General features: G+C 35.6%; 2 protein-coding genes across 3 annotated transcripts; both read right to left on the bottom strand.

Moving 5' to 3' along the window:
• Positions 1-1,764: 1,764 nt before the first annotated feature.
• Positions 1,765-15,965, bottom strand: LOC111471389 (DNA mismatch repair protein MLH1). Of its 2 annotated transcripts, none has more exons than XM_023117105.1 (16): positions 15,648-15,965; positions 15,159-15,331; positions 14,913-14,985; positions 14,503-14,637; positions 14,171-14,381; positions 13,053-13,201; positions 11,762-11,860; positions 11,453-11,531; positions 11,214-11,343; positions 9,453-9,547; positions 9,259-9,367; positions 8,684-8,849; positions 8,421-8,582; positions 3,052-3,211; positions 2,213-2,379; positions 1,765-2,032 (listed from the first exon to the last, which is right to left on the bottom strand). In XM_023117105.1, the coding sequence occupies exons 1-16, from the start codon at positions 15,912-15,914 to the stop codon at positions 1,988-1,990; spliced, it is 2,220 nt and encodes a 739-aa protein (XP_022972873.1). In that variant the 5' UTR covers positions 15,915-15,965; the 3' UTR covers positions 1,765-1,987. The 2 variants fall into 2 exon arrangements, with proteins under 2 accessions (XP_022972873.1, XP_022972874.1); XM_023117106.1 differs by having other exon boundaries at positions 11,462-11,531.
• Positions 15,966-16,572: 607 nt separating this feature from the next.
• Positions 16,573-25,938, bottom strand: LOC111471404 (E3 ubiquitin-protein ligase RNF170-like). Its single transcript, XM_023117127.1, has 6 exons — positions 25,628-25,938; positions 24,428-24,627; positions 19,374-19,475; positions 19,034-19,085; positions 18,775-18,913; positions 16,573-16,791 (listed from the first exon to the last, which is right to left on the bottom strand). Exons 1-5 carry the CDS (start codon positions 25,716-25,718, stop codon positions 18,801-18,803), a joined length of 558 nt encoding a protein of 185 aa, XP_022972895.1. The 5' UTR covers positions 25,719-25,938; the 3' UTR covers positions 16,573-16,791; positions 18,775-18,800.
• Positions 25,939-26,191: the final 253 nt, after the last annotated feature.

The following is a 26,191-nucleotide window of genomic DNA, read 5'->3' as shown; positions in this document are numbered from 1 at the left end:
CCTGAAAGGGGGCCATCTGGATAGTCGCTTGATAATTGTTATTGTAGAAAAACTCCATCAAAGGCAGATGTTCGTCCCAGCACCAGAGAAATCTAAGGAGCAGGCTCGCAACATATCCTCTAAGATCTGATTCATCCTTTCGGTATGTCCATCCGTTTGAGGATGGAACGTTGTACTAAACCACAACTGAGTTCCTAGTGCTTTCTAGAGACTTTTCCAAAACTGAGAGGTGAACCTAGTGTCCTTGTCTGATACTATGGACACTGATACCTCATGTAGACGTACTATCTCCTTGATATATAACTGAGTCCATCGATCCACTCGATATGTGGACTTTCCTAGAATGAAGTGGGCCGCCTTGATCAGTCTGTCTACAACTACCCAGATGACGTTGAAACTCTGTTTTGTCTTTGGCAAACCTGAGAGGAAGTCCATACAGACTTCTTTCATTTCCACTGAGGAACATTCAGGGGTTGTAGCAGTCTTGCTGGGCACTGCCTCGGGGCGTTCACCTGCTGGCACGTCAAGCAATGGCTTACGAAATCCGTTGTCCCTCTTTATTCCGGGCCACCAATAGTATCTTTTCAGATCTTGATACATCTTTGTACTTCCAGGGTGGAACGTATAAGATGTATCATGGGCTTTGGTCATAATATCTTTTAAGATTCTCTCGTCTCAGGGAATGCACAAGTAGTTTTGCCACAACAGGCCTCCCGTCTGAGTAGATACAATAGGGTTTGTCTTACCACTAATACTTAAGACTTCATTGCAAAATATTAACAACATGGTAGTCTTTTATTGATTTCCAATGGAAGTTAGCATAAAATAATTCTCAAACTTTTGTTAAGTTGCTAACCATAAAAGAGAGAATATTGGCAATATTATTGAGAGTTCTTTATTGGGATGAGAATTCACAAGATTTTCTCTATCACATCTGGTAATAAAGTTTCAATGATGTAGTTATTTTGTATATTATGAAAAGGCTTAAAAAGTTGAATTCACTTCTATTACATTGTACCCCACATAATTAACTTGATTGTGAATGAGGAATTTAAAGAAATGCATAAATCCATGTCTAATGTTCAGAATGTAGTGAAATATGATAGATCATCTCTGTAGTGATTGACAAATTTTAAAGATTGTGTTAAACTTGTTTGTTTTGATGATTGATGATGCCTTGGAATTTGAAAATGAATGAGATAATTTTACTACCATTATCATTTTGCTTTTTAAAAGAATCATGGAAACAAAACAAAACCACCCACAATTGATCATTGAAAAAATGTTGCATGGATTGGATTGAATTACCAATCTAACCAACCCAAACTTGTCGATCCATGTACCTAGACCTTTCGGATATTGTAAATTGTTTGGAGAGGCTTGTTCGGCACCTACGACCCTGTCCAGATCTTTTACTAAATCATCAATGTAGACCAATTTGTTCAAATGAAATTAATGTATTCAACATTCTTTTTCGAAACCCTTCATCAAAATTATGAGTCCACTTTTAGCCGTATGATGTGATAATAAACTAATTCAATCCATATCTCAAAATTAAGAGAAATAATTTGAATTGAAAAGCACTATAAAAGCTAGCAATTTTTCATTGTTTATTCATGGAAAAAAATTGTAAAAGTACCTTGTTTTAGTATCTAACGGCCTCATTCAAAATAATGTCCAAAATCATCCAAAAGGGAGAGAATTAACAAATTTTATAAGTTTCCAAATGAAAAAATTAAACCTTTTGCGAAAAAGAAATCAACATTTTTAAATTTTGGGCACAATAAACTCACCCAAAAATGATGATTTATAGGTACTTCAGAATTTACATGAACATCAAAAGCTGTTAGTAGACATGCAAAATTATACAAATTACTGGAAAAAAAAAGGAAAAAGAAAAGAAAAAAAAGAAAACAGGTCGCAGGTACAAAATGAAATAAGCCAACCCTGTTTCAAGAAGCGGCCTCAGATGAATGACAATGTTGCCTCAACATCTCTCAAAGATCTTGTAAAGTTTCTCTAATGATGCAACCTGTGAAAGTCAATGATATCACACAAAATAAATACATACAGATCACCCAAGGAAAAAGCACACATTAAATGGAGATTATGGTCTACAAATGAAGCAAATTGGCAGGTAAGGATGGTCAATTAAATCCTCGCATCTATTCAATATATCTGCAGGAATTATTAGATGTGCTGTTGACGTTACCCGAATGAAAGATCCATTTTCAGCGAGAGAATGTGGAGGCTTGAAGAAAAGTTTCATTGATGGGATGAGTACATGCTGTATTGACCATTCACGTTGAGCCCATATGGTTTCTGCCTCCGATAGTAGACCGTGGTCGATTTCATTCTCCATTGTCATCGTATCATCACCTGTAAATGTACCACCTCAAGACATCATCGAAGGTTTATATTGGAATATAATTTATATAGTTGTAATCCTTATGATTTTTCCTTATTCTCAGGATTTGGTTAATAGTATATTTAAAATATTTTATCTTATTTCCATAGAATATTTTCTCTTATTTCTAAGATTTAGTTAATAGTTTGTATCCTATTTAAACGTATGAACATTAATGAATATCGGGCTTTCAATCCCACCTCTATTTCTCATCCTTAACATGGTATTAGAGTTTCTCATTCTCAAGGAAATAACATTAGATATGATAAAATTACTTGATGGCCTATTGGATTTTCAATTACAAACCAGCCCCAATGCACATAGACATTCTAAGCTCGTGTGGGGAGGGGTTCAAGTGCATTCGAGTTGAAACATGTGTAGGAGGAGGTTTTCTTTAGTAGCCAGGAACATTGAACATTTTGTAGCCATACATACAAATAAACATGATTAGGAAGGCTAGGTCATTGGTTGTAATTGTAAGCAGATGGTTTGATAGGAGGATTAAGAGAACCCATTGTTTCTCAGAATGTAAAATACAGCAAAGATTAGCATAAACAATGATATGTTACGAAAGACATCAGCCACTAAAAGATCAGGACATTGGTAACCAAAAATTCAAGAAATCAATATTGTCAAACAGTTACCTATATTTTCATCTTCAGGATTACCGGATGATTTTATCCTTTTGTAGAACTGCAAGCCATCACCCGATGGATTTGGCAGCAAGGGAGGATGCATGGCATAGAAGTTCCCAATGGCAGCTGAAATCGACTGGATACAATTTTTCTCATCTTCCCAATCAATCTACAAATTATAAAAACAAGTTAAGCAGATAATGTATTCCTCAAAGATGTGTTGAATTAAGAATCGTTGACTGATCTTTGAATTCCAGGAAATAGACTATTTGTTTCTAGAATTCAAAAGAAGTGAAAATGTCTGTTGACATGGAGTATTATAACATATATTTTATAAATATGCATTACCTTTATCCATTTCAAAGATAATTATAACAAAAAATTTATTTTAGCATATGGTGCTAATGTATTCATGGTACAATGTTTTATGTCAAAATGTCCTAGATAGATCTAACTAAATTCTCCATTTTATAAATCATTTAACATCTTAACAAAAAGAAGAAGAAATTTAATAGTCGATAAGGTTTATACATCGATAAGGGTACAACGTGAAGGGAAGATATAGAGAGTTTTCCCTCTTTCCCAACACTAAACTCTCAAAAATTAGCTAAGCAAGAAGATGCCCCTCCAGCCCTCGTCCTCTCCCAAACTAACTCTTGGCTCACTGCCCAAACACCCAACAATTTTGTGGGCCCATCACTAACTTGCAACAACTTTCTATTCCCCACTTTCTTTCCTTGTTTAGGGGTCGACCATACCCAGTTCCAAAGATCCACCTTGTCTTCAAGGTGAAATTCATGAAATTGCACCACCATTTGAGTAGCATCCTCCCACGTAGCACAGGTGATATCAAACCACGCCCAACAAATCAACAATTCTTAACTTGGAGTCCCATGCATCATTTTCACCCCAGTGATGTTCAGTATCATGTGGTGGAGTATACAATTCTCATGGATTGATGTTGTCAATCCCTAAAGAGAACCAATTGTATGTTATTCATTTGAGTACTCTCATACAAAGGGATTTCATCCTTCTCTAGATACATGTTGAACGATTATGTATTCCGCACCTCAAAACCCACGTAGTCAGCCCTCACGTTTTCCAGAACATAATTAATTTTTGTATTTTCTTAATCGTGTTTCTTTAATTCAATTGCTATGAATAGTTAGACTTTTGAAAGATCTCGATGTTCAAGGAGAAATTGAACATCGTCATTGTCAATTGTCCATGATGTAGAGTGGAGGGAATTCATACTCCAACTTATATTTCTTCCTCATAATAAATGTCAAAATTAGACGAATTAACTTCTGTAATCTCATATATGAGATCTTTTAGTTCATCATAGCTCACAATGCTTGATATTTAAATCCCTTTCAAACGATCACCTCTATAACAGTTCTCCTCCTCATCCCAACAATTCACAGTGATCAACACGAGAGAGTGTGTGTTCAAAAGAAAGCAATTGTGAAATAGTGATGCATGCACCAATGAGAGCGAGAGCAAGAGAATTGCATTTGGAATAATTCAGCGTAATCTACACAATTTAGGGTTTAAAGAGAGCGAGATTTTCAACATGCTGCAGTAAGCGGTTGATATCATAATATCACTTGAGGAATGATGCCAGCCAAACTTTATCCAACCTTATTTTGAAAAGGTAAAAGTTGTGGTACTAGAACAAGTGCACCCCACAATTTTGCTTTTTTTTTTTTTTTTTTTTCCTATAAGAGACCATTTCATTGATGATTGAAATTTACAAAAGACCTTCCCAATTTGCAATGAGGGAGGTATAACTATAGGAAGTAAAAATATTAGACAGTTTACACCAAGATCTCGGTAAACAACATTGTCGAAAAGTTTTGTATAGGTCTGTGTCTTTTCTACAAATATTCTCTGATTTCTTTCTTTCCACATATTCCAAAAAGAAAGTCATGATGAGATTTTTCTATGGTAGGGCTTTTGCATTCTTGAAAGGGTGGTACGTTAAGGTCATATCCAAAAGATCTTTTACATCCCTAGGAAATATGAGATGTCATCTGAATATATGGAAAATCATTGTCCAGAAATTCTAAGTGTATGTGTGTATTGCATAAACAAGTGCCTTTGTGGTTCATTTTCTTTCTTGCATAATGGACACCAATAAGACATTCTTTTTTGAAGATTTTCACTTGTACTGATGGCTTCATGCGCTATTTCCCAAAGGAAGAACTTCACATTTTTAGGCTGATGTCCTTTCCATATTGTCTTTGCTAGTGTGGGATTTATTTATCAAGGATTTTGTAAAAAAGACCCCACCAGCGCTCTTGTTTGACAATACCACAAGGGCAAGGTCAAGGCTTAATTCAGCTCATTTCGTTGCTTCATTATCCTTTAAATTCCTACCAAGCTTCAGGTCCCATTTGTTAACAACATTCCACATTTCTTTGATCATGGCTTTATTGCTATGAGAGAGCCGATACAAAAGTGGATACCTCAGGGTTAGCGTGGTGTTTTCAATCCATGGATTGGTCCAAAATGATGTGGTTTCTCCATCACCCATCTTATGACAAGTTCGGTTGGTGATGAGGTTTTTAATGTTTCTTTATGTACTTCCAAGTCCCTTTCGTAGAAGATGGAGGGGTGATTTTTGTTTGATAGAAGAGTATATTTAGCCTTTATAAGATTTTTCCACAAAGCCTTTTCTTCCCGATGATATTTCCATATCCACTTGGCAAGGAGAGCTTTGTTCTTCTTCTTTATCGAGAGAAGACTGAGGTCTCCTCTGTAGGGAGGCTTATAATATTCCATCGAATGAGGTGTGGGTCATCTTTCCACGAGTAGTTTCTGAATAATTTTTCTATACCCGCAGCCACTTTTTGTGACATTTCAAATAGGACGGGTAGTAAGTGGGGAGGCTGGATAATGTGGCTTGTATTAGGGTGAGTCTTCCACCTTTTGAAGTATAACATGATGACCATATTGACAACCTTTTTTCTATTTTTTCAATAATAATCTTCCAAAAAGGAAAAAGATTTGTGGTCTCCTTTTAGAGGTAGTCTAGGTACATATTTGGTCATTCTCCCTTTTTACAACCATATATGCTAGCAAATTCTTCAATAATCTCTATGCCCATGATCTTTGTTTTTTGGAGATTGATATTTTGTCCAGAGAATCTTTAGAAGGATTATACCGTCTCGATCATGTTTTTTGTGGAAAGAGGCATCTGTCAAGTCAAAAAAAGGAGGATTGTGTCGTCCGCGAACTGAAGGTGGTTGATGCTCAAGCCTTCATTACCAATCTGAAAACCTTTTATCTGCCCCTCGCATTCTGCTTTTGTCAATAGGCGACTGAGTCAGTCCATTACCATGATGAAAGGAAAAAGGGAATAGTAGATCTCCTTGTCTCAAACCCCGTGTGACATAAATCTTCCCTCTCAGTCTTCCATTTATGATGGTGGAGAAGTTTGTGGATGAGATGCATCATTTTATCCCCTTCACTATAGCCCAGTTAGAACAAGTGCCACACCATGGTGAGATTTAACTTGGCACTCAAATCCACCACTTCAACCCTGAGCACTCCAAAGGCCTAAATGATCGCTTGTTGGGCATTGTCTAGGCCCTCGATACGTTCTTCCCTCGGAGCAACAAAGTCCATCGAGCTATCCCCACACTCAAAGCCACCAGCAATTGTGTTCTTGTCTTCTAGGGCCTCAACCCTAACCATTCATTCACATACAGACATTGCCTCAAGGAAGCCAGCCATTTCGTCGATCCTGTCAGCTTTAGCAGCAAATCTCGTTCATGCAAGACTCCACAACCTCATTCCATCAGGAACTTCACTCAAGTAGAGCAACTGATCTTCAATCTCAACCAATCGATCAACCAGAACTTTCCTAGTTGTTTTGCAGCGGACATATTTGATTACTATGATTCAAGGAGCCAACTTAGCTTTGATACCATTTGTCACAATCGCACTCTTGTGGCAGTGGATAGCGACAGCACTTGTTCTAACCCGGCGAACATTTTGAGACATTTTAGCTCTGGCAGAGACATGATTTTCGTGAACATTCATAACCCCTGTATTGCCATGACAAGAATAATATGAAAGCAAGTAAAAAGGGTTTGGAACGGGCATGCAGTCATGGACAACACGTCCTGGACAAGTATAACCGAGACATCTGACATACGGCCATAGGCAACATGCCTTGGACAAGCGTGACTATGACACTCTGGAGCCAATCAACACCACTACCCACTTTGTCTTTCAATAACTTCAGTGTTCCAAGCCCCACCATGGAATTCAATGTTAACTCCACTATTTCCTCTTTTGAATCCCCTTCTCCCTCATTTTCGGTCATACCCCTTTGCGACTTTTTCTTTAACCCCTACCTCTAAATCATGTATCACCATCACCTACAATTCCATTTTTCTTGCAACAATGCCCGGGGTAAATCGCATTTCACAATAAAAGGAGAGGTCTTTCTTGTGATGGGTTTAGAGATCGGATTCTAACAATCTTTAATATGATAGTACCTCCTTAGTCTTCCCTATTCCATTTCATTAAACCTAGCCCCCAAGTGACTTGGATAAACCGAAATTGTACGGGTTGTTGCTCCTACTCCATAAGTCATGGGACTAGTATTCGGTGTTGGCCTTAGGCCTCCAGACTTGAGATTTAAGACAGCTTTCTTTCCTTCCTGATGGGTCAGCTTATCTTCTATCATTTGAGCCATTTCCATCCGCAAAGTAATCTCAACTGGCAAGTTTTACATACACCTCGATTAATCCTAAATCATGGACAGAAAAGCTCAACATAGAACTTGCTCCTGGCTACTATATTTTGACTCAGATATGGATTTCTATGGATTCTAATTTGCCTCTTGACCTCAACAAATCTATCACAGTTAACTTGTGCACTTTATATTAGAGACCAATATAAGTTTTTGTCCACATAAATAGGAAACAGAAATCCAACCTCAGAAAAGTGAAATTCCATATTAAGGAATCCACATGTATAGGAAACCCTATAATATAAAATTCTATCATTATTAGCTATATTGCTGGCAGATGAGGATAGCTCCTAGGAGACAAAAATGTCGTCAGCTTGTGTAAAGAGGATTGTGCTTACATAGCCAATTCAATTTGAAGCAAGAGCTACTTCATCATGATGATTTTTCACAATAATTAAATTGCTAGGAAATTATGGAGTATGACTTCGAAGTAAGTGTTCAATAAAGTTTATGCCTAAACCAATACTTAAGGAATGCCAAGCATTGTTGAAAAATGAATACTTGAAATTATGACCGAAAGGAGAATTCTTGAATTTATGCAAAAATGAATAAATGGAACAACATAAATAATAATGATGAGGATGATAAAATTCAGAAGGAAATAAGAACTTACATCATTAGCCAAAGAAAGTACAAATTCAGGAACACGGTCCATATCAGGTGTGTATTGGTCAAGTACGACTGGTAGTCTAGCCAAATTTCCATTTATGTCAATATGTATGCAGAAAAATTCCTCGAGCATTTCAGCTTTCAACTTGAGCAGTTTTGTACTCGTCTAAAAAGAAGCTGCAAGATTAGCTGTATAGAGCAAGCTAAAACTGAAAACAAGCAGTACTTTATGCCTTAAAGGATAGATCAGAGAAGACACCTCATTACCTCAGCTACCTTCTTATTAAAATCATCATTCTCATTAGACTCTGAATTCACATCTTCCTCCCTCAGTGCCAAACTAATTAACTCGTACAGAGGGGCCGGGTTGCTCAATTGTATTGCATTAAAATGTGCAAATCGACATAACACTTGCTGATACATGAGTTCTTTGCTACAAAATACAATGGGGAGAGAACAGGAAAGCAAAATAATGTCACAAAAGTAGCATATCAAAGTAATCAGACATCCAATGAGATATACAGGCAAGTTTTATATTTTATCCGTGTTTTATGGACTATTGTTCTTCAGAGATTATCCATTGTGTCCCAAATTAGGATTCTTCAACTTATTACAGGCCCCAACATCTTGACCATTCTTTTTGGCCTCCCAGCATCTTTCCCCAACTCATCCACTAATTCAGACCATAGACCCAACCTTGAACATTTTCAAGGATTAACTTTGCAAGAGATCCTCTAAGGAAAAACTACAAGTGTCATATGGTTAACGAAGTTTATGGAACTTCATAAAAATGTTACACAATAGATTCGAATTAAACTTATTACTTTCTAAGGTTTTTTTACCTCAAGCTCACAACATCTGCTAGATAAAGATGAGTATCATGCTGAAGCAAAGCGAAGACGTCATCTGCCATTCCAATATATACACAATGTCTTACAGTGTTAAGGAGACCTGCAGTTGGCAACAGCACTTAAAACTAGTTCAATTGAAATCTCCGAAGCTTTCAGATAATTCAAAGATTTAACGAGCAAGCTACCAGCATGACAATTCTGATCAATTTCTGCAACAAGATCTTGAACGCTAGTAAGATTAGCAGCTTCCTTTGGATTCCTTCGCATTCTAACAAAAGACCTAAAAATACAGTTCTTGTATTAGACCAAGTAGTTAATCTTTACAAAAAAAGTAACAATACAAATTAGGAAAAGTATGATTCCACAATTTTCTTGCAGAATTATATAAAATCTTGAAGCTTTAATTTAATTGTACTGTCCAAGAAAAAATATTCTATTTACGATAACAATAAATTGTAGGGTGCACATTGCACACAATGAGCAACATAAAAAATAAAAATAAGTAATATAAAAAGAATATTGCGCATCTGAATTACAACTGGCACATGTATAAAGAGGAGATAATAAGAACTACCAAGACCCAATCTTGCATCATTTTGAATTTCTTAAAGAGCACGAACTTGAACCTGAACATTTTATGACATAAATATGGATAAAACTACTAAGATCCATGTCATTGTCATTTTTTCTTTGGAAAGAAATGGAGAGAAAACAGAACACTGATTGGGGGCTTCTTCTCTCCATCTCCTTCCTCATACCAACCTTTTCCTTCCTCCCTCCTACTTCACCTCTACCCCTTGTCATGGCTCCTTTCCAGAATCTACCTCATTCAAGCTAAAACATATGTATATATATGTGTATATATGTCCATATCTATATATATATGAGAAAGAGGGAGAGAGAGAGAGAGAGAGTATCAAGTTAGCTATATGCAATGCGCTCTTGTGGGTGCCATCTCCTAAATTTCTGTAGGGGAATAAACTCATACTCCTAGGACTTTGTTCTTAATTGTTAATTTGTGACTTTCAATATATCTAACAAAAAATCTTGCTCAATTATGGACTGAATTGGTTAAATTAAACATCTCTAATTAAAGCAGCCTATGAATTAGCTTCCTGAATGTGAGTCAGTCACCTTAAAAGTGAAGAGTAACTGAAGAACGGGTCCCATCTTCTAAAGTAGTAAAGAAATCTTTTTTTTTTTTTTTTCATGCTTTGAGAGCAATAAAGAACTAATCTGGTTAGCCGAACTGTGTTCAAGACTACCAACAGCGGCTATCATGCACTTTAACCATTCCTCTAAAGGACTACCTGGAAGATTATCCTACAACACTTTTTGAAGACAGTTTTTCATAACGTCTAGCAAGCTGGGCATGATAAAACCTAAAAAATTTCCATTACCTATTCCCATGGATTTGAGTAACTTGGAACCTCTCTCAAGCCTAAACCAATTGCTTACCTTCGCCTAATTTCAGTCCCTCAATTTATGACAACTACTAGTTAGAAACTCTTAGCAAATGAATAATATACCCTTAGTACCCTGGGACAATATTTCTAATCGTACTAACGGTATTCCCAATCCTAACACAAATTTAACACAAAAAATTAGAAAATTACCCCTACTACCTTAAAAAATTAATGTTGAACTGTCAAAATAAAATGAAGGATAGAAATCTCACAAAAGAAAAGAAGCAATTTCATTGATGTAATGTTTCCCGGAAAGAGAGACGAAAAGAACTCACAAGAGAAATGAACAAAATGTAGGTTACTTTTCTTCTGAAATGAATAGAGCTTTGAGCTAGTGTAAACAATAAATAAATAATCAACAGAATTACAATTAAATATCAACTTGGTTAGTCAGCCTTACAAAAAGTCGCATAAAATACAGTCTCGATGCAACACTTAGATATTGAAAGCTCCATGCTTAAATCCAAAAGCAATTCATACCTCACAGTATTCAAGCTAGATTCAGGGAGGCCAGGAGGCTTCATTTGCACATATGCGTGCAACCTTCCAGCTGGATCTGTTGAATCTGTCCTAACCATTTTTTGCACTGGAATCTTCTGTGACTTTGAACCTACATGCATTATAACACTCAGACACTGAAATGACTGATAAAAACCCAAAGCATGTACAACCTTAAAAACTAAAAATAAAAAGGTGTCGCACCAAAAAAAAATAAAAACCTTCTGTACCAGACTGCGAGGAATTCTGAGTATAGTCACTGCTAATAACCATTTGACTAGCCGCAGAAGATTCTACATCCTATTACATGCAGGTCAGATGAAGTATGAATCAATAACTGAGATTCAATAAATTAACTATAGTGATTCAAATATGTTTGCACATAAATAAACTCTTAAGAATATCACTGTGAAGATACTTATCAAACAAAGACCAAAGTTGAAGAAACACATCCTAAAAGATTTGATATTATTTCCTATTACCAATTACAATCCAACTTTCAGATTTTCAGACAAAGCTTTTAAATATACCTGTTCTTGAAATGTCCTCGTGTCATTAGAACTTCTCAATTTTGATTCCACAGCTGACTGTATCCTCTCAATAATAACTTCCTGGTTCAGGAGGCTTACCTGCAGATTGATAGAGCTTTCAGCAGACAATATAACACCACACAATGAACGAGATATTTTAATTCTTTAGTTATAGAGAAAAAAAAAAATTAACAAAAATTAAGCATACAAAAGGAACTCCCATAAGAAGTTTGATAGCAGCCACATCTCATAATATACCAAATCTAATTTGTAAAATAAGCTCAGAATCTCAATGTCAACTTTTCAACAGTTACCCATATGCCTAGAATTCCTGAAACTATTTCCAACACCTTGAAATTGCCAACTCCTCGCTGCCAAACAACATGACCTCCTCAATCTCACTTTTAATGGGCACCCGTATCAGAAGTAAATCAGAATTATAAGCCTCATTTTATAAGCCTCATAGTTAATTAGTTTGTGTAACATGCTCATGTTTTGCTCGTGTTAAACAGAAAGTTGTTGGACATGTATTCGACATTAATTGGATACTATTATAGTACTGGCTATACAATAGAAATGTCAGATATTAGTAACTAGCAAATTGAATATGAATCCAATATTTAGGCACGGGACTTGTTAAATATGAGAAATTTAACATGCATCAGACACTCATGAACATACAAACAATGATTAAGACACATGAACTAAAGTGTTCAAAATTTTATTCATTTATTTACTTTCTAAAAAATGAACATACATTGAAGTATAGGGCAAAAGTAACAAAATCTGAAATAAATTAAACTTGTTTTCTAAGATAAATACATAGGCTTATTAACTTCAAATTTTCTTCTTGTAAAAACATAATATACATTTAAAATAAGTATACTAGAATAAATATATTCTTGTCAATTCTAGGATTTTAGAAAGTAATGAGTTCATCATGTCCAATGTCGTGTCATTCATGTTTCATGCCTGCACTTCTTTGGTCACTAAATGCAAAAGATATAGTTCACTTTCGTAACTTATTTCTACTTCAGTCACTAGTTGGAAGACTTTTTTGTAATGTAATTTCTCAATAAGGGATCCCTTTTGTTGTCCATTTCATTTAATCAATCAACTTCTCTTAATAAACTACATGAACATACGCACATACATAAATATATAATCTACACTTAACATTTTCATTTTCATTCAGTTTGGTGGGCAGAAACTATGGCTACCTTAAATCCATCAAACAGAAATACCTGCCAACAAGAAAAGATTAGAAAAGATATCCTGCACAAAAATTCACCTCTTTTTTGGTTGGATGAACATTCACATCAACATGCTCAGGTGGCAATATAATTGACATATATATGAAAGGTTTGGATGCTTTGGGCAAGGTTGCAGCATAAACAATTTCAATAGCTCTTTTTAAAGCACTACAGTCTACCATTCTTTCTGCAATAAGAAAAATTAGAAAAAAAAAAATTAAAAAGTAAAAGCAATAACAATTATCTATGCTAAACTATGATCCTGACTCTTCAAATAAAATTAGAAAAAACAAAAACAAAAAAAATGTCATTGAATTACCCTATTAGACACAAGCTGTTATAGGTTATTGTAAATGTAATCTTTTTAGTTCATTCTTAACACTTCCTCAGTGTGGACTTAGATAGGCTTATTATGAGACCTAGGCAATATGAACATGAAGAATGCTCGTCTCATTGACTAATTCTAAGGTACAGAAGCATTCATGTGGAATAATTCTCCAAAACAAAGATCCCTACTCCTACTATCCATAACCTATTCTGAAGCAGGAAAGAAAATTTAATTATTCGTATTCATAGATGTACAAAGAACAGAAAGAATAAAAGAAAAATGTGGATGTTATACTCAAATTGAATCTGCTTGATCTAAAGAATAAACTTCACTAAAGTAATTGAGATAAGGTGAAATCAGAAACCAAGAAGTTAGTTGGTTGCTAATATCTTCTTATCTTATGTCAGAGGTTTTGATGTCAAGGACAAGAGCAGGAGACTGTGATGTCATTGTTTATGAAAATTCTCATATCATTATTAGAAAGAGAAATTGGGCAATTTCCTTGGTTGTTCATTAAGAGACAATAGAAGGAGAAGATTTTGATATTATTATTTTGAAAAGGAACAGACTTTTCATCAAAACTCTGAAAATTTACAAAGTCCGCAACTCCTTTAGGAAAATAATAAAATCTCGGATACAACAAGAATACAGAAAAACCTGAAAAAAGAAAAAGTAAAATAAAACCTCCTTGAGGAAGTACACACTTGAAAAGATAAAAACTCACAAATTGATCCTTTCCCATACAGAACATTTTCAACAAACCTAGAAGAGATACTACTTGGACATACAAGATGTATTGCTAACAAGATAAAGAAAAATAGGAAATACCATTAATAAAGAGCACCATTGTGATCTTCTTCGCAATATAATTCGAGTTCGAGATTAGACCATCCATTTTGAAATCTGAACAGGCTTTGTCATTTTCTGAAACTTCTATTTTCATTAGATTGCGAGCAACTGATGCACCGTAAACTGTACGAATGGCATCCAACCTTGAAGTTGACCCAACTGAGTGAACGTCTGCTCTAGCAGCTCCATGCTGACAATACAGTAACCAGCATATCTCAACTCACTAAGTACAATGTAAACCATCAAAACATCTGACCATGAAAACAATACCAAAGTAAAAACATAAGAGGTTGACTAATTATTGAAATAACCTTTCTGCAAGAAAAGCTGATGTTTATATGATGAATGGCAAATCGACTTAGGAGATCCACAATCTTTGTGTAATCATCAGACACATTTTGTAGTGTCTTCCTCCTAGCACTCATGTTATAGAACAGATTCTCAACCTGGAATCAGACATCCAAGAAAACTCAAGTTGTCAATTACAATGCAGGATGATGAAATTTAAAATTCTGAAGTGTATAAACAAAAGTGTCTCTGAATGAATTAAAGACAAACCTTCATCTCCTAACTCTAACTAAGCATGTATCAATATCATCCCAAACATAATAACAGGAGTGCTCATCATGTTGGCGTAATTCATTTAGTTAAAAAAATAAATCACTGTTAACTCAAGATAATGTTATTTTGCTATGGGAGTAGTCTAGACTGGTTCATGTACCGTTATTTGAGTTCCTTTTACAGCAGCACATGGCTTAGGCTCATGCTCCATCACTCCATCTCTATAGGATACTCTGTCCCATTAAGTCCGAAAATGCAGCAAGTTACCAAAAGAAATTCACTCACTGAACGAAAACAATTACATACAATCCACATAACTCTTATTATTTTCCCTACATTTACAAATCCCTGTATAACCCAATACGAAGAACGTGAGATGTAGAGCCATAGCTTGTATTAATTTAACCTGTAACCGTGAAGTTGTCCTTTAGTAATGGTGGTGACCGTAACATGACCTACATAGGTCATGCTCGCCAGCGCCTCTCCTCGGAATCCCATCGACCTTATGGACTGTAAATCCTCAAATTTTGACAGCTTGGACGTCGTGTGCCTCTCGCACAAAATCGGCAAATCTTCATACTAAGGGAAAAGGGGGGCAAACGGAATGAGCAAAAAAATTGGGAAAAAAAAACAGGAAGTTAATACAACAAAGTTGCTGAGTTTCCTCAAATAATAGCCACTTTCACAAGGTTCCTGACAAAACCTTCATCTGATAACACGGCTTTCTCTTCTAGAAACTTACTAGAAACATCTTAAACCAACTTAATATGCAGACTACTATGAATGTAGATTACGAAGAATGACTATCTAATTTCAGTTAGAATCGTATTCCTTTTGCTATTTTTTCCGATAAGCAATCAGTAAATAGACAAGTCGACTAAGAAAAGAAACAGACACGGATGCCGTGGCCGTCGTCAGAAACTTGGATGAGTTTGAGACCACCGTCTTTGACAACGACGTTAACGGAGGTAGATTGGGCGTCGAGGCTGTTTTCGACGAGTTCTTTAATGGCGGACACTGGCCTTTGAATGACCTCTCCGGCAGCGATACGATTGACGACGGAGTTGTCGAGTCGGAGGATTTTGGGAGGTTCTTCACGAGGAACTTCTTCTTCCCCAGCCGTCTCCATGGGAATAATCTCGTCATCCGCGTGGGGTTCCATGGAAGCTTAGACAGATGACTCCCAGGAGCTCTACTTCTGCACTCCACTTTTTCAAAAATAAATAAATAAATAAAACTGCAAACGTGATGAAATGGCCTGACAACTACTAACAACGTTCACAAATACTTCGTTAAATTAACCAATATATATATATATTTATATTTTATATTTTGTTTGAAAATAATGCTATTTTTTTTTTTAATTTAAAAATTCTTAAAATGTGATCCCCTTCATTTTGAATGAAAATAGTTGACACTCTCCCATACAACATGGCATGTAAACGACCATTTAAGGAATATTATGAGGATGTAATTGTGCATCTATCACAACTATAGTCCAATACAGTCTTAACCTAACTCAACTTTGGCGTCAAAATTGTATGGTGTAGTTTTCTTTACTATTGAATTACTATTTACTGCATCAATCGTTGGCATAAATCAATCCAAAGAACTAGTACACTATAATCATGAACAAGCCGATTCAAATGGATTATATTAAATTACAATAGAATAATCAAAATAATTATTCAAAATAAATAATTAATTAGGAGACTTTACAACCTATCCCAAAGCCAAAAGGAAATCAATCCCAGGCAAGGCAAGCTTAAAATAAATATTCAAAGTTAGCGGTTCAATTCTTCCCCTTAAGTGAAAATTAGATTATAATTCTTGTGCCTTTATTTCGACCCGATTTTTTAGACTTTCAAATTAAAGGTTGTTCAATTTTATTACTAATAAAAAAAATGGGTTGGGAATACAATTACAAAACGAAATACAAACGACTCAAAATATAAAAATGGACGACGCTTCAAAACGACCCTCTCTGCAATCACATAGCTCTTGAACGCTCCCCACCTCGGTCAGCAACCTGCAAACACCTGAGAAAAAAAAAAGGAAAATGAGTTAATATAATAAAGACTCCGTAACCAATCTACTTATAAGCTCTCATTGCATTCTCATCCTAGTAGGTATCCACAAGTTTTTCTCTAGGCCCCAAGAAGTTTGGGTCTAGTCTATACTCCTATTTGAACATTTGAGGTGCCTCGAAGTTTCGAACATTTCTGATCTGAAGCTTACCCCCAAGGTACGTGTTTTTTTAACTTTTCTAAGCTCGCTTTGCTTACGCAGTGAATGACTAGCGATCTAAGTTGAGGCGTTACCTCATTAAATTATGATGAGATAATATAGTATTTTCTAGTTTAAACATCATCCATGTAATGTTAGTTAGCAGACCCTCCTACAGGGCCATATAGTCATCAAAGTTTGGAGGATGTGATCCCCTGTGTGTCGGTCAACTACTAGGATAACCTACATAGTCTCACACTCCCCCTCTTAGAGACAAGATTATAACACAGTGCCCTTATTTAGGAGACCCTTAGCCAATTCCACAAGGTTAGGGCACACACTATCCTAACTGGCCTATGCGTAACTCAACAGTATTGCTATTGAAGTGGAAAAAATAGTGGAGAATCTAATGACACTGTTCATACTGCTTATAGCCTAGAAAGCTACCTAGGTGGTCCTTTGAAGCCATGGAGGTCTACTAAATTCTTAGGGGCATCTAAGCAATTTGTATCTTGTCTCTCGTTTCAAGGATGTTTAAGACTAACTTCTCGAGCCAATCCATTCTCTAGGTACACATGGGTCTCAATCTCTAATTGTCATTCACAACCTTAGGGGGTTCGGTTTACTGAAAACATATTGGCCTGGGTCAACTTGAAACTACTATAGCTCCAATGCTTTAGTCTTAGCTCGGTTCTCTTGTGAAGGCTTTGTTAGGGAGATAATCCTATTGATCTTCCCATATGAGGTGTGTTTGTGGCACAATTGTGTTCAGAGCACTTCTCAGGGAGATTATCCTATCAATCTTCCGATATGAGGTGTGTTTGTGGCACAATTGTATTCAGAACAGACCCCGACTAATCAAGCTCTTAAAAATCTACTATTAAAGAATGCAGGCATTATCATTGTGATAGGTTCAATAATCGAAGCTACCGACTTGACTACTAATCCCTACAATGTCATAGAACACATAGGGGGTGACCCCATATATGATGTCAACATTAGATCTTCACCCCCTCGAAACGAGTTCATGATAAGGAGTTACGTGGTAAGGCCCTTAACAGTCTCCTTAAGGAAATTTGTCGAAACTATGGATCACGGGTTATAAAACAAGGTTAGACATCTAGCATAACCTAAATCATCTACATTTTCAAGTTCCAGAACTTTAACGTGGTAACTAGCTCTTATGCTCTTTATGAGCCTCCTAAAAGATCCCTTGGATCCGTATTGTACTGAGTACAAAATCTAGGAGCAGAACTGAGCATCACGCCCTAACGTGCATTCAAGGACCAACTACTATTTACTGGGATTTGGATTCCAGACAAGATGGATCATGCTTTTAAGGACCATTTTTTTCTGTTTCCTAGGTCAATCTTAATAGAGTTACAAAATAATATTAATAAGATTATATAATATACTAAATTATATTATATTTGAAGTCAATTTTGTACTAAAATCTAAAACTAAATATTTTTTTAACCAGAAAAAAAAAATCAATGATATAACAAAATAAAAAGGTTCAAAAATAACGAACTCCACACAAGATACAAAAAGATAGAAAAAGAAAGCAGACAAAACTCATTATTTTTAGAAAGGATACGAACATATGTATATATAATATTAATTGAAAACTCAATTTTTGTGGTTCTTAAGCTTCATATTCCCAAACACAAAATGAACACAACACAAGTGAATTCCATATGCAAGAAAGATTCAAATAAAAGTTGGCTTTACAAGTAAAACAGGATGGAAACGAAGTGTATTAAAGAACAAAAAAAATGGCTACTCTACTTTCTTACAGTTATGGCAAAGCTGCAAGGACAACTCAAGTTCCTCCATGGCGATTATGGAGTACCGATCGGTATAAAGCAGCAACATAAAGGAAGCAGATGAGCAGTATAAAGGCATCATCCATCAGTCCAAATAACCCTAGTAATGCTGCACATAAACATTCAAGCCAAAAGGAAAAACAAATCCAGAAGGAAATCAATGATTACACTAAAATGCTGACATTTGATATAGGCTAGAGTCACTATCGATGGGGGGGGGGAGATTTACCTTCGGGTATGATATCGATGGGACTCACAGTGTAGACTACACTTAGAAACATCTGTAAACAAATTACAGCAGTTACAATTTATAATCAGGAACAATTACAGCTGCTTGACATTCAATTCACCAGAATAGTCTCTTGATTTTCACACTGATTGAAAGCAATTTTTCATGAAAGAATAATAATAACAATAAAAGCCCACGAAACAGAAAGGGCCAAGATGAAAGCAGGGAATACAAAAGTAACTCACAAACAAGATTTTTGTGGTAATAAAAACAGAATAGTTAGAAAATGATAATTTCTAAGCAATAGTTAATGTTAAGAAAGTTGAGACATTCACTTAACTGCAGTGTAAACGCGTGCTCTAATGACAAGAGGAAGAGATCTCTGTGGATTGAGGAGTTCCCGAAGCAATCTCCGTAAGAGAAAAGGAAGGTCCTGCAGTCGCTGTAGAGAAGGAAAAAATAATAAATAAATAAAAGCTTTTGAAAATTAAGCTCATGAACACTAATGAGTTTCTCTGTTTTGTTATTTACGTTTTACAAATGTTTTCAAAATTCAAGTCAAATTTTAAAGGCTAAAAAAAATTGTAGATAAAAAACTTGTTTTGATTTTTTAATTTGGTTAAGAATTCAGATGACTCCAGAAATATAAAATTGTGAGAAAGCAAGTCTAATTAAAAAAGAAAAAAAAATTATCATCAAACGACACTGGCCTGAGATCCAGACTAAAAGGGATTTGAATTTTTGTAATATTTAAATTGAACTTTTCCGAGTAAAAAAGAAAATTAAATTGATCAAAACCATTAGTTCAGTATTTCTTTTATCCAAGAGCCACTCTACCCAATTTGCCACACTATAGGATGAGTGCTAAAGAGTATGCTATCCTTCAAGAACAAGTACAAGAACAACTCCATAAAGGACACATTCAACCAAGTTTAAGTCCATGTGCAGTACCAGTACTTCTTACTCCATAAAAAGATGAAAGTTGGCATATGTGCGTTTGTCACACTGTTCGGGTTATCAAATTCGCCAAGTATCTTTATGAGACTTATGACCCACGTTTTACAACCCTATCTTAATAAATTCATGGATGTATACTTTGATGATATTCCAGTATGCAGTAAAACAAAAATGGAACGCCCAAATCATCAACACATACGGTTTTCCACTTTAACAAAACATGAACTGTACATAAATCGAAAGAAATACTCCTTAACATAAAGCATACATTTCCTAAGATTTATTATTATTGTTAGGATCATACAACACACACTCGATCTAGATGAACAAAAAAAACAGAAGAGAGAAAATACAATGAAGAATATTGGCTAGAGATTTATATTAATGACTTCAATAAAAAAGAATACAAAGAATGCATAAAATACGTTTTTAAAGCATTGTCTAAAGGGATATATATATATATGGTTCAATTTACTGTATATAACCCGATATAGTCATCTACTATATATATCTTATCTACTATATATAGCTTTTTACTATACATAGTTGTTTACTATATATGACCATTTACTTTATATGTAATTTAAAGTATATATTTTTCCTTTGAGTAAGCTATAAATAAGCCGGATTTCATAACCTAACAATTCTCCCACTTGGAGACTAATCACGTGAACCAAGAATTTCATTCTCAAACGACCATCAATATCTTCACTGCACTAGACTAATTAAGGCTTTACACAACCTCGATTTTCCAACATCAACACATTTTATTAACATGTTTGTTGGATTCTTTGCCCCCTCTATCTTCTTCAAACACATATCACCTTCTTCCACTATCCTGCGAGTGAAATGGTATCGTCTTCTGATGTGTTTTGTCTTTGAATGATAGACCGAGTTCTTCACTAGCTGTATGATACTCTGATTATCGGTATAAAAGATCTTCTCACACTCACACTGCTTCTTGCCTAATTCTTTTAGATAGTCTGTCGTCCATATCATCTCCTTTTCAGCTTCAATTACTGCCACGTACTCAGCCTCAATAGATAAAAGAACAACACAATTTTGAAGCCTAGACATCCAACTCATCCCATCACTCATGGCTTGCTCCCACTTGGTTGTATCCTCCAACTATAGAACCTCATCAAATGACTTTGGTTTCCCTTCATCAATCAGCAGCAAATAGTGTAATGAAGGTGACTACCTGTCTGGTACTCTAATACTTTTGGATAATCTTCTCAACACCTGCTCAGGTGTCACTTGCTTCACCTCTAGTTCCTTAGCAACAGTCTCAGAAGTTTCTTGAGTATCTGCCACATCACTACGAGAATTTTTCTACCACTCAACCTCAACTCCCACTTGTTTCATTGTCTCGGAACCTTTCTTCTCTTTGTCCTTGTACAAGACATTTTAATCAAAAGACACGTCACAATGTCTCAAGTTTTTTCTATTTTTGTCATCCCAAAACTTGTACCCAAACATGTCTGAACTATAGCCTATGAAGCAGCACTTCACAACCTCAATGTCAATATCTCTTCACTGAATCACCATGAACGTACGCAGTGTAACCAAAAGTTCTCAAGTGATAGTACTTGAGTTTTTTTCCTGTCCATACCTCTTCTGGCAACTTAAACTCCAAGGGTACTGACGGCCCTCTATTGATCAAGTAGGCTACTCTATTTATAGCATCGACCCAGAATGTTCTTGGCAATCCAGAATGAATCCTCATACTCCTCACCCACTCATTCAATGTTCTGTTGATCCTTTCAGCAATACCATCTTGCCTTACCATACCGGGAGCTGTCTTCGTTAATCTAATTTCCCCAACTACACAAAATACTTTGAATTCTGACTTGTCGTACTCTCCTCCATTTGAAAGGAAAACTGATTTTCAACTCCAATTTTCGACTTCTGGAAGGTGGCAAAAGAAAAAAGGGGAAGGTGGCAAAAGAAAAAAGGGCAGAACCAAGGGGACTTTCCATCTTCTACAACCAATTTTACACGCTCAACATCCAATGGATTTGAAAGTCACTATGGACCAAATTCTTTTTACAAAAATTCTCAACCGAAAAAGGTTCAATAGATATTAAATCCTCAAACCTAGAAACGAAGTGCCCAATTTCTTGTCCTCCATTTCAAATGAAGTTGGAATGAATGCATAAGCGTTCTTCTTCCCCTCTATGCAAGCAGGACAACAATCCAACATGTTTAGAGTCTTAGAAGAAACACTAATCAAACCCCCAAAATACACTCCAATTACTTTGAAGGTTCTCAAATTCTTGGAATGGTATGTTCATAATTTTAATCCATCTGCCATCACTTACACCAAATTCTGGTTTGCTAGGTTTCTCGTGATCCCGAGCTTCAAATTTCAGATGGAAAATCCCAATGTGCATCCATTTCCCTTTTGAACTGAGGTCCCCATGAATTCTTCCATCCTCCATTTGAACTAAAGCTTTATCAACCCAAAAAGGGTTGAGCACAAAGGTAGCCTCAAACTGAATTACAATAGACAACTTAATTTCGTTCCAATTATCATGTGCATCAACCTGGAAATTACCATGAAGAAACCCCAATATAATTCTAATACATCTTTATCTTTTCAATTCTAATAAGAATTATGAGGTATAGAGGGATTACCATGATGAAGAATAGGGGAAAGAAATGGTCGGATGAGGGGATTGGGGGTAAATGCTTTGGCTTGGGCTGAGAATCTGAGATGGATATCTCATATTTTGTGAAAAAAAAAATCCTTCAATATATTCTAAAAGGTGAGCCATCTTAAAACAACCAACTGACACTCTAATCACCTTTCTTCCACCCATGATTAGCCACACTACACATTCAATACGCCAACCAAAATAAAATCTTCCCTTTTGAATTCAAGAAGTACCGATTCATCCATCTCTTCCTTGGAGAAAATCGTAATAGGACAATACATTAGCTCCATCAAAGATTTCTCAGACCAAAATACTCGCAGCAAAGAAAGAGGAATGACGAACCTAAGATCCATATCTTCAACATAAAACCACTTGTTTTCAAACCAAATGCAGAAATACTTCTTTTCAATGGAACAGCTACAACAAACCATGATGAAAAACATTCAAGTAGTGAGGGTTCCTTTTGCAGCTTCAACAAAGCAATGACGGTATATCATTGAATTCAAATGTGAGGGTTCCTTCTACAAATAACATCATTTTCCGTGAAATTATTTGCAAGGTTATTAGGTTAATGAGCTAGGCTCATTTGGTTGGTTCTTAAATGGCTTATTTTAGATGGAGTTAAAATTATATTTAATTTTTTTTTAACAATTTCTGTGTTGAAGTGATATCTTTGATCTATTTTGAGGCATGCCCTTCAAATGTAAAGAGAAGGCCACAAATCATAAATGTGTATCAAGTAAAACGGGTTAGGGGATGCCATTCGGTGGAGAGGCAGGTTAAGCTTCTTGTGAGTCCACAAATCATAAGGTTAAGCTTTTTGTGAGGTAAGTTCTCCACATTCGATCAACTTTTGAGGAGGTTGCTCAATGTAGCTGGGTTGTTGTGTTGCATCCATCGTAGGCTGGTAGCTGAGGACCTTGATCGTATCCTTTCAGGTTGTGAGTTAGCCTACATTGTTTGGAGTTGTTTCTTTGAGAAGTTTTCATTAGCTTGGCTAGGCATCGAGATTGCAAATAGATGACTGGGGAGTTCCTTATTCATCCTCATTTTCATGTGATATGAGTGTTTTTTGTGGTGGGTTGGGGAGTGTGCTATCTTGAGGAGTTTGTGGGGGGAGAGAAATAATAGAACTTTTAGAGGGCTTGAAAGATCTTAGGGAGACGTGTGGGACCTTATTAGGTTCAACATGTCTGGGTGAATCTCCATGGTTAAACCTTTTCAAATTACCCATTAGGTCTTATTTTGCTTGGTTGGAGGTCTTTTCTTTAGAGTGATTCATTTCTTTTTCTTATTCTCTTTTTTTTTGTGGGCTCTAGTTTTTTACCAATGAAAGTTCAGTTTTTCATTTAAGAAAAGAAAAAAGGAGTTAAGGGAGGCCATAATTGTAAATAAAATCCCTTAAAAAAACAAGAAAGAAACAAAAATTAAAGATATATTTAAAGAGAGAAAAAAAACACATTGAAGGCTGAGAGAGGGGGTGGGGAGAGAGAAAGCTCTAGTTACGACTTTTTTTACTCTCAAATCCTCATCAACCAAGCCTCTTTCAAGTTTTATGCAAACAGAATTTTGAAGAAGCAAAATTATCTTCAGAAAAAATGATGAAACTGCCATTTATTTAGTTGGTAAGTCAGTGAAACTATCAATATTTACAGAAATCCATGAGTTATCAATCTTGAATAAGATATCAACCAAAAAATATCTAGAAAAAATTTCCAAAATTCAACAATAACTTCAACTAGCATTTTCATTAAAGCAATTATGTAAAGAAGAAAGCCACCTGATTTAAACCAGTTGAGTTGCCACCAAAATGACGGTTATAATTCCTTATATTGTTAAGAACACGAGCAACCTCAGGGTCACTTTGCTGCGTTACTGAAGCCTCAGAAGGAACCAATAAAGTGATCTGTCGGCGACATAAGGGGCATTTACATGGCTGCAGTGTCGATCCATGATCCCAAACAAGCATTATGCACCTTCCTGCATACAGGGAAGCACCAAACTCAGTGAGCTTTCGAGAAGACAGGGAAGAAAGAAGATATCAACTATCTTTAAAAATACAGCTCAATAATGTGAGTCTAGAAAAGAACATCACAGCCTAAGACCGTACAAAAGATGGATTCCAGTCAAATAAAGCCCAGAAGAGTTGAGTTTAAACTCACATGAAGGCTCTTTCCCTCAATAAATGTAAATGAAAGGTATCTTTTTTCAAACTATGAAATTCAATCCAATGTCTTGACAAGAGGGAAATAGTTAAGAACATAGTTTTCTAAAGAAGAATTAAATTCGAGACTTTAGGAAGAAAAAACATATATAATCATAGTACCTCCACTTCAAATTCAGTCCTCAAGTCAATGTTCTAAAAGGATTAACGAAAGAAACTAAAACTTGAAGATTTACATGTGTTTTTCATCTTAATCTTTTACAAACAAACCTCATAAAAGTTATATTAAGATAACTAACGATTAACAAATATAGGGGTGGGTATAGACAGCACTTTTTCTTCCAACATTGAAATATTTCAGGCCTATCTCATGATTTAATGCACTTTTACATATCAACATCTCAAAGCGAGTAATCATTCAAGTAAAGCAACAGTTCCAGAGACGACGAAATTCCTTTTCTGTTTGAACAAACTAGACTTAATCTCACTTAATTTGATGGGATTGTCTCCATTGTTCTTGTTCTTAGGTAGTTCTTGTTCAACTATTACTGGTGAAAACATAACAACCTCTATTTCAGGTGTTGGTTTAATTTAACCATTCGTGGAAGTCCTGAAGGTCTAAGACATGTTACCAAGGCCTGGAAGAGAAATTCTCCGTCTGTTGACTAATACGTGGGCAAAAACAGAGTAGCTAAAAGAGACACTTCTGAAATCCCAACAAAATCTAGTGACAGTGCAAAGAAACGAAACGCGAATACGAAACTGATGAACAAAAAAAACGGAGGAATATAAAAAGAATATGAGAAGGGAACCAACCGCAGAACCAGTGCGAGCAGTTAGCTTGGCAAGGGGTGTTGAATCTTCCATGGCAGATCGAACAGATATCGCCCGCAGGGGGGCCGTCCATATTGTGTATCAAAATCTTCCAATTCAGATTTCTCGAGAGTATCAACGTATCCCAAACTTGGAATTTCAAACCAGAGGCGTGTTCCTTGAGACCAACTTCAGAGCCGTGATTTCTTTTCTTACCGATGAAGTTTCAATCCGTGTTTGATGTACAAGAACTGCCCATAGATTCTAAAATTTATTATTCATCTAATCTTTCAACTATTTTTCATTTCTGCCCTACTAACATCAACAAGAACATTTTTGAAACGACCATAATTCAAATTTATCGATTCAAAAGATTAAATCTCTGTTAAGCATAATTTCAAAACAATTTCGTCAATTTGGTCGTTGAATTAATACATATATCTCAATTCACGAATTCAAATATTACTTTCAAATTTTAAATAATTTTAAATAACAACCTTTAATCACATAATTCTTCAAAATGGACAACACTAAGGTATGTGTGGTCAATTTGTATTAGGTGACACG

Source organism: Cucurbita maxima, unplaced genomic scaffold (assembly GCF_002738345.1).
Source record: "Cucurbita maxima cultivar Rimu unplaced genomic scaffold, Cmax_1.0 Cma_Scf00052, whole genome shotgun sequence".
NCBI classification, from domain to species: domain Eukaryota; kingdom Viridiplantae; phylum Streptophyta; class Magnoliopsida; order Cucurbitales; family Cucurbitaceae; genus Cucurbita; species Cucurbita maxima.
The sequence above is the reverse complement of the archived record's forward strand: the minus strand, read 5'-3'. Positions and strand labels throughout refer to the sequence as shown.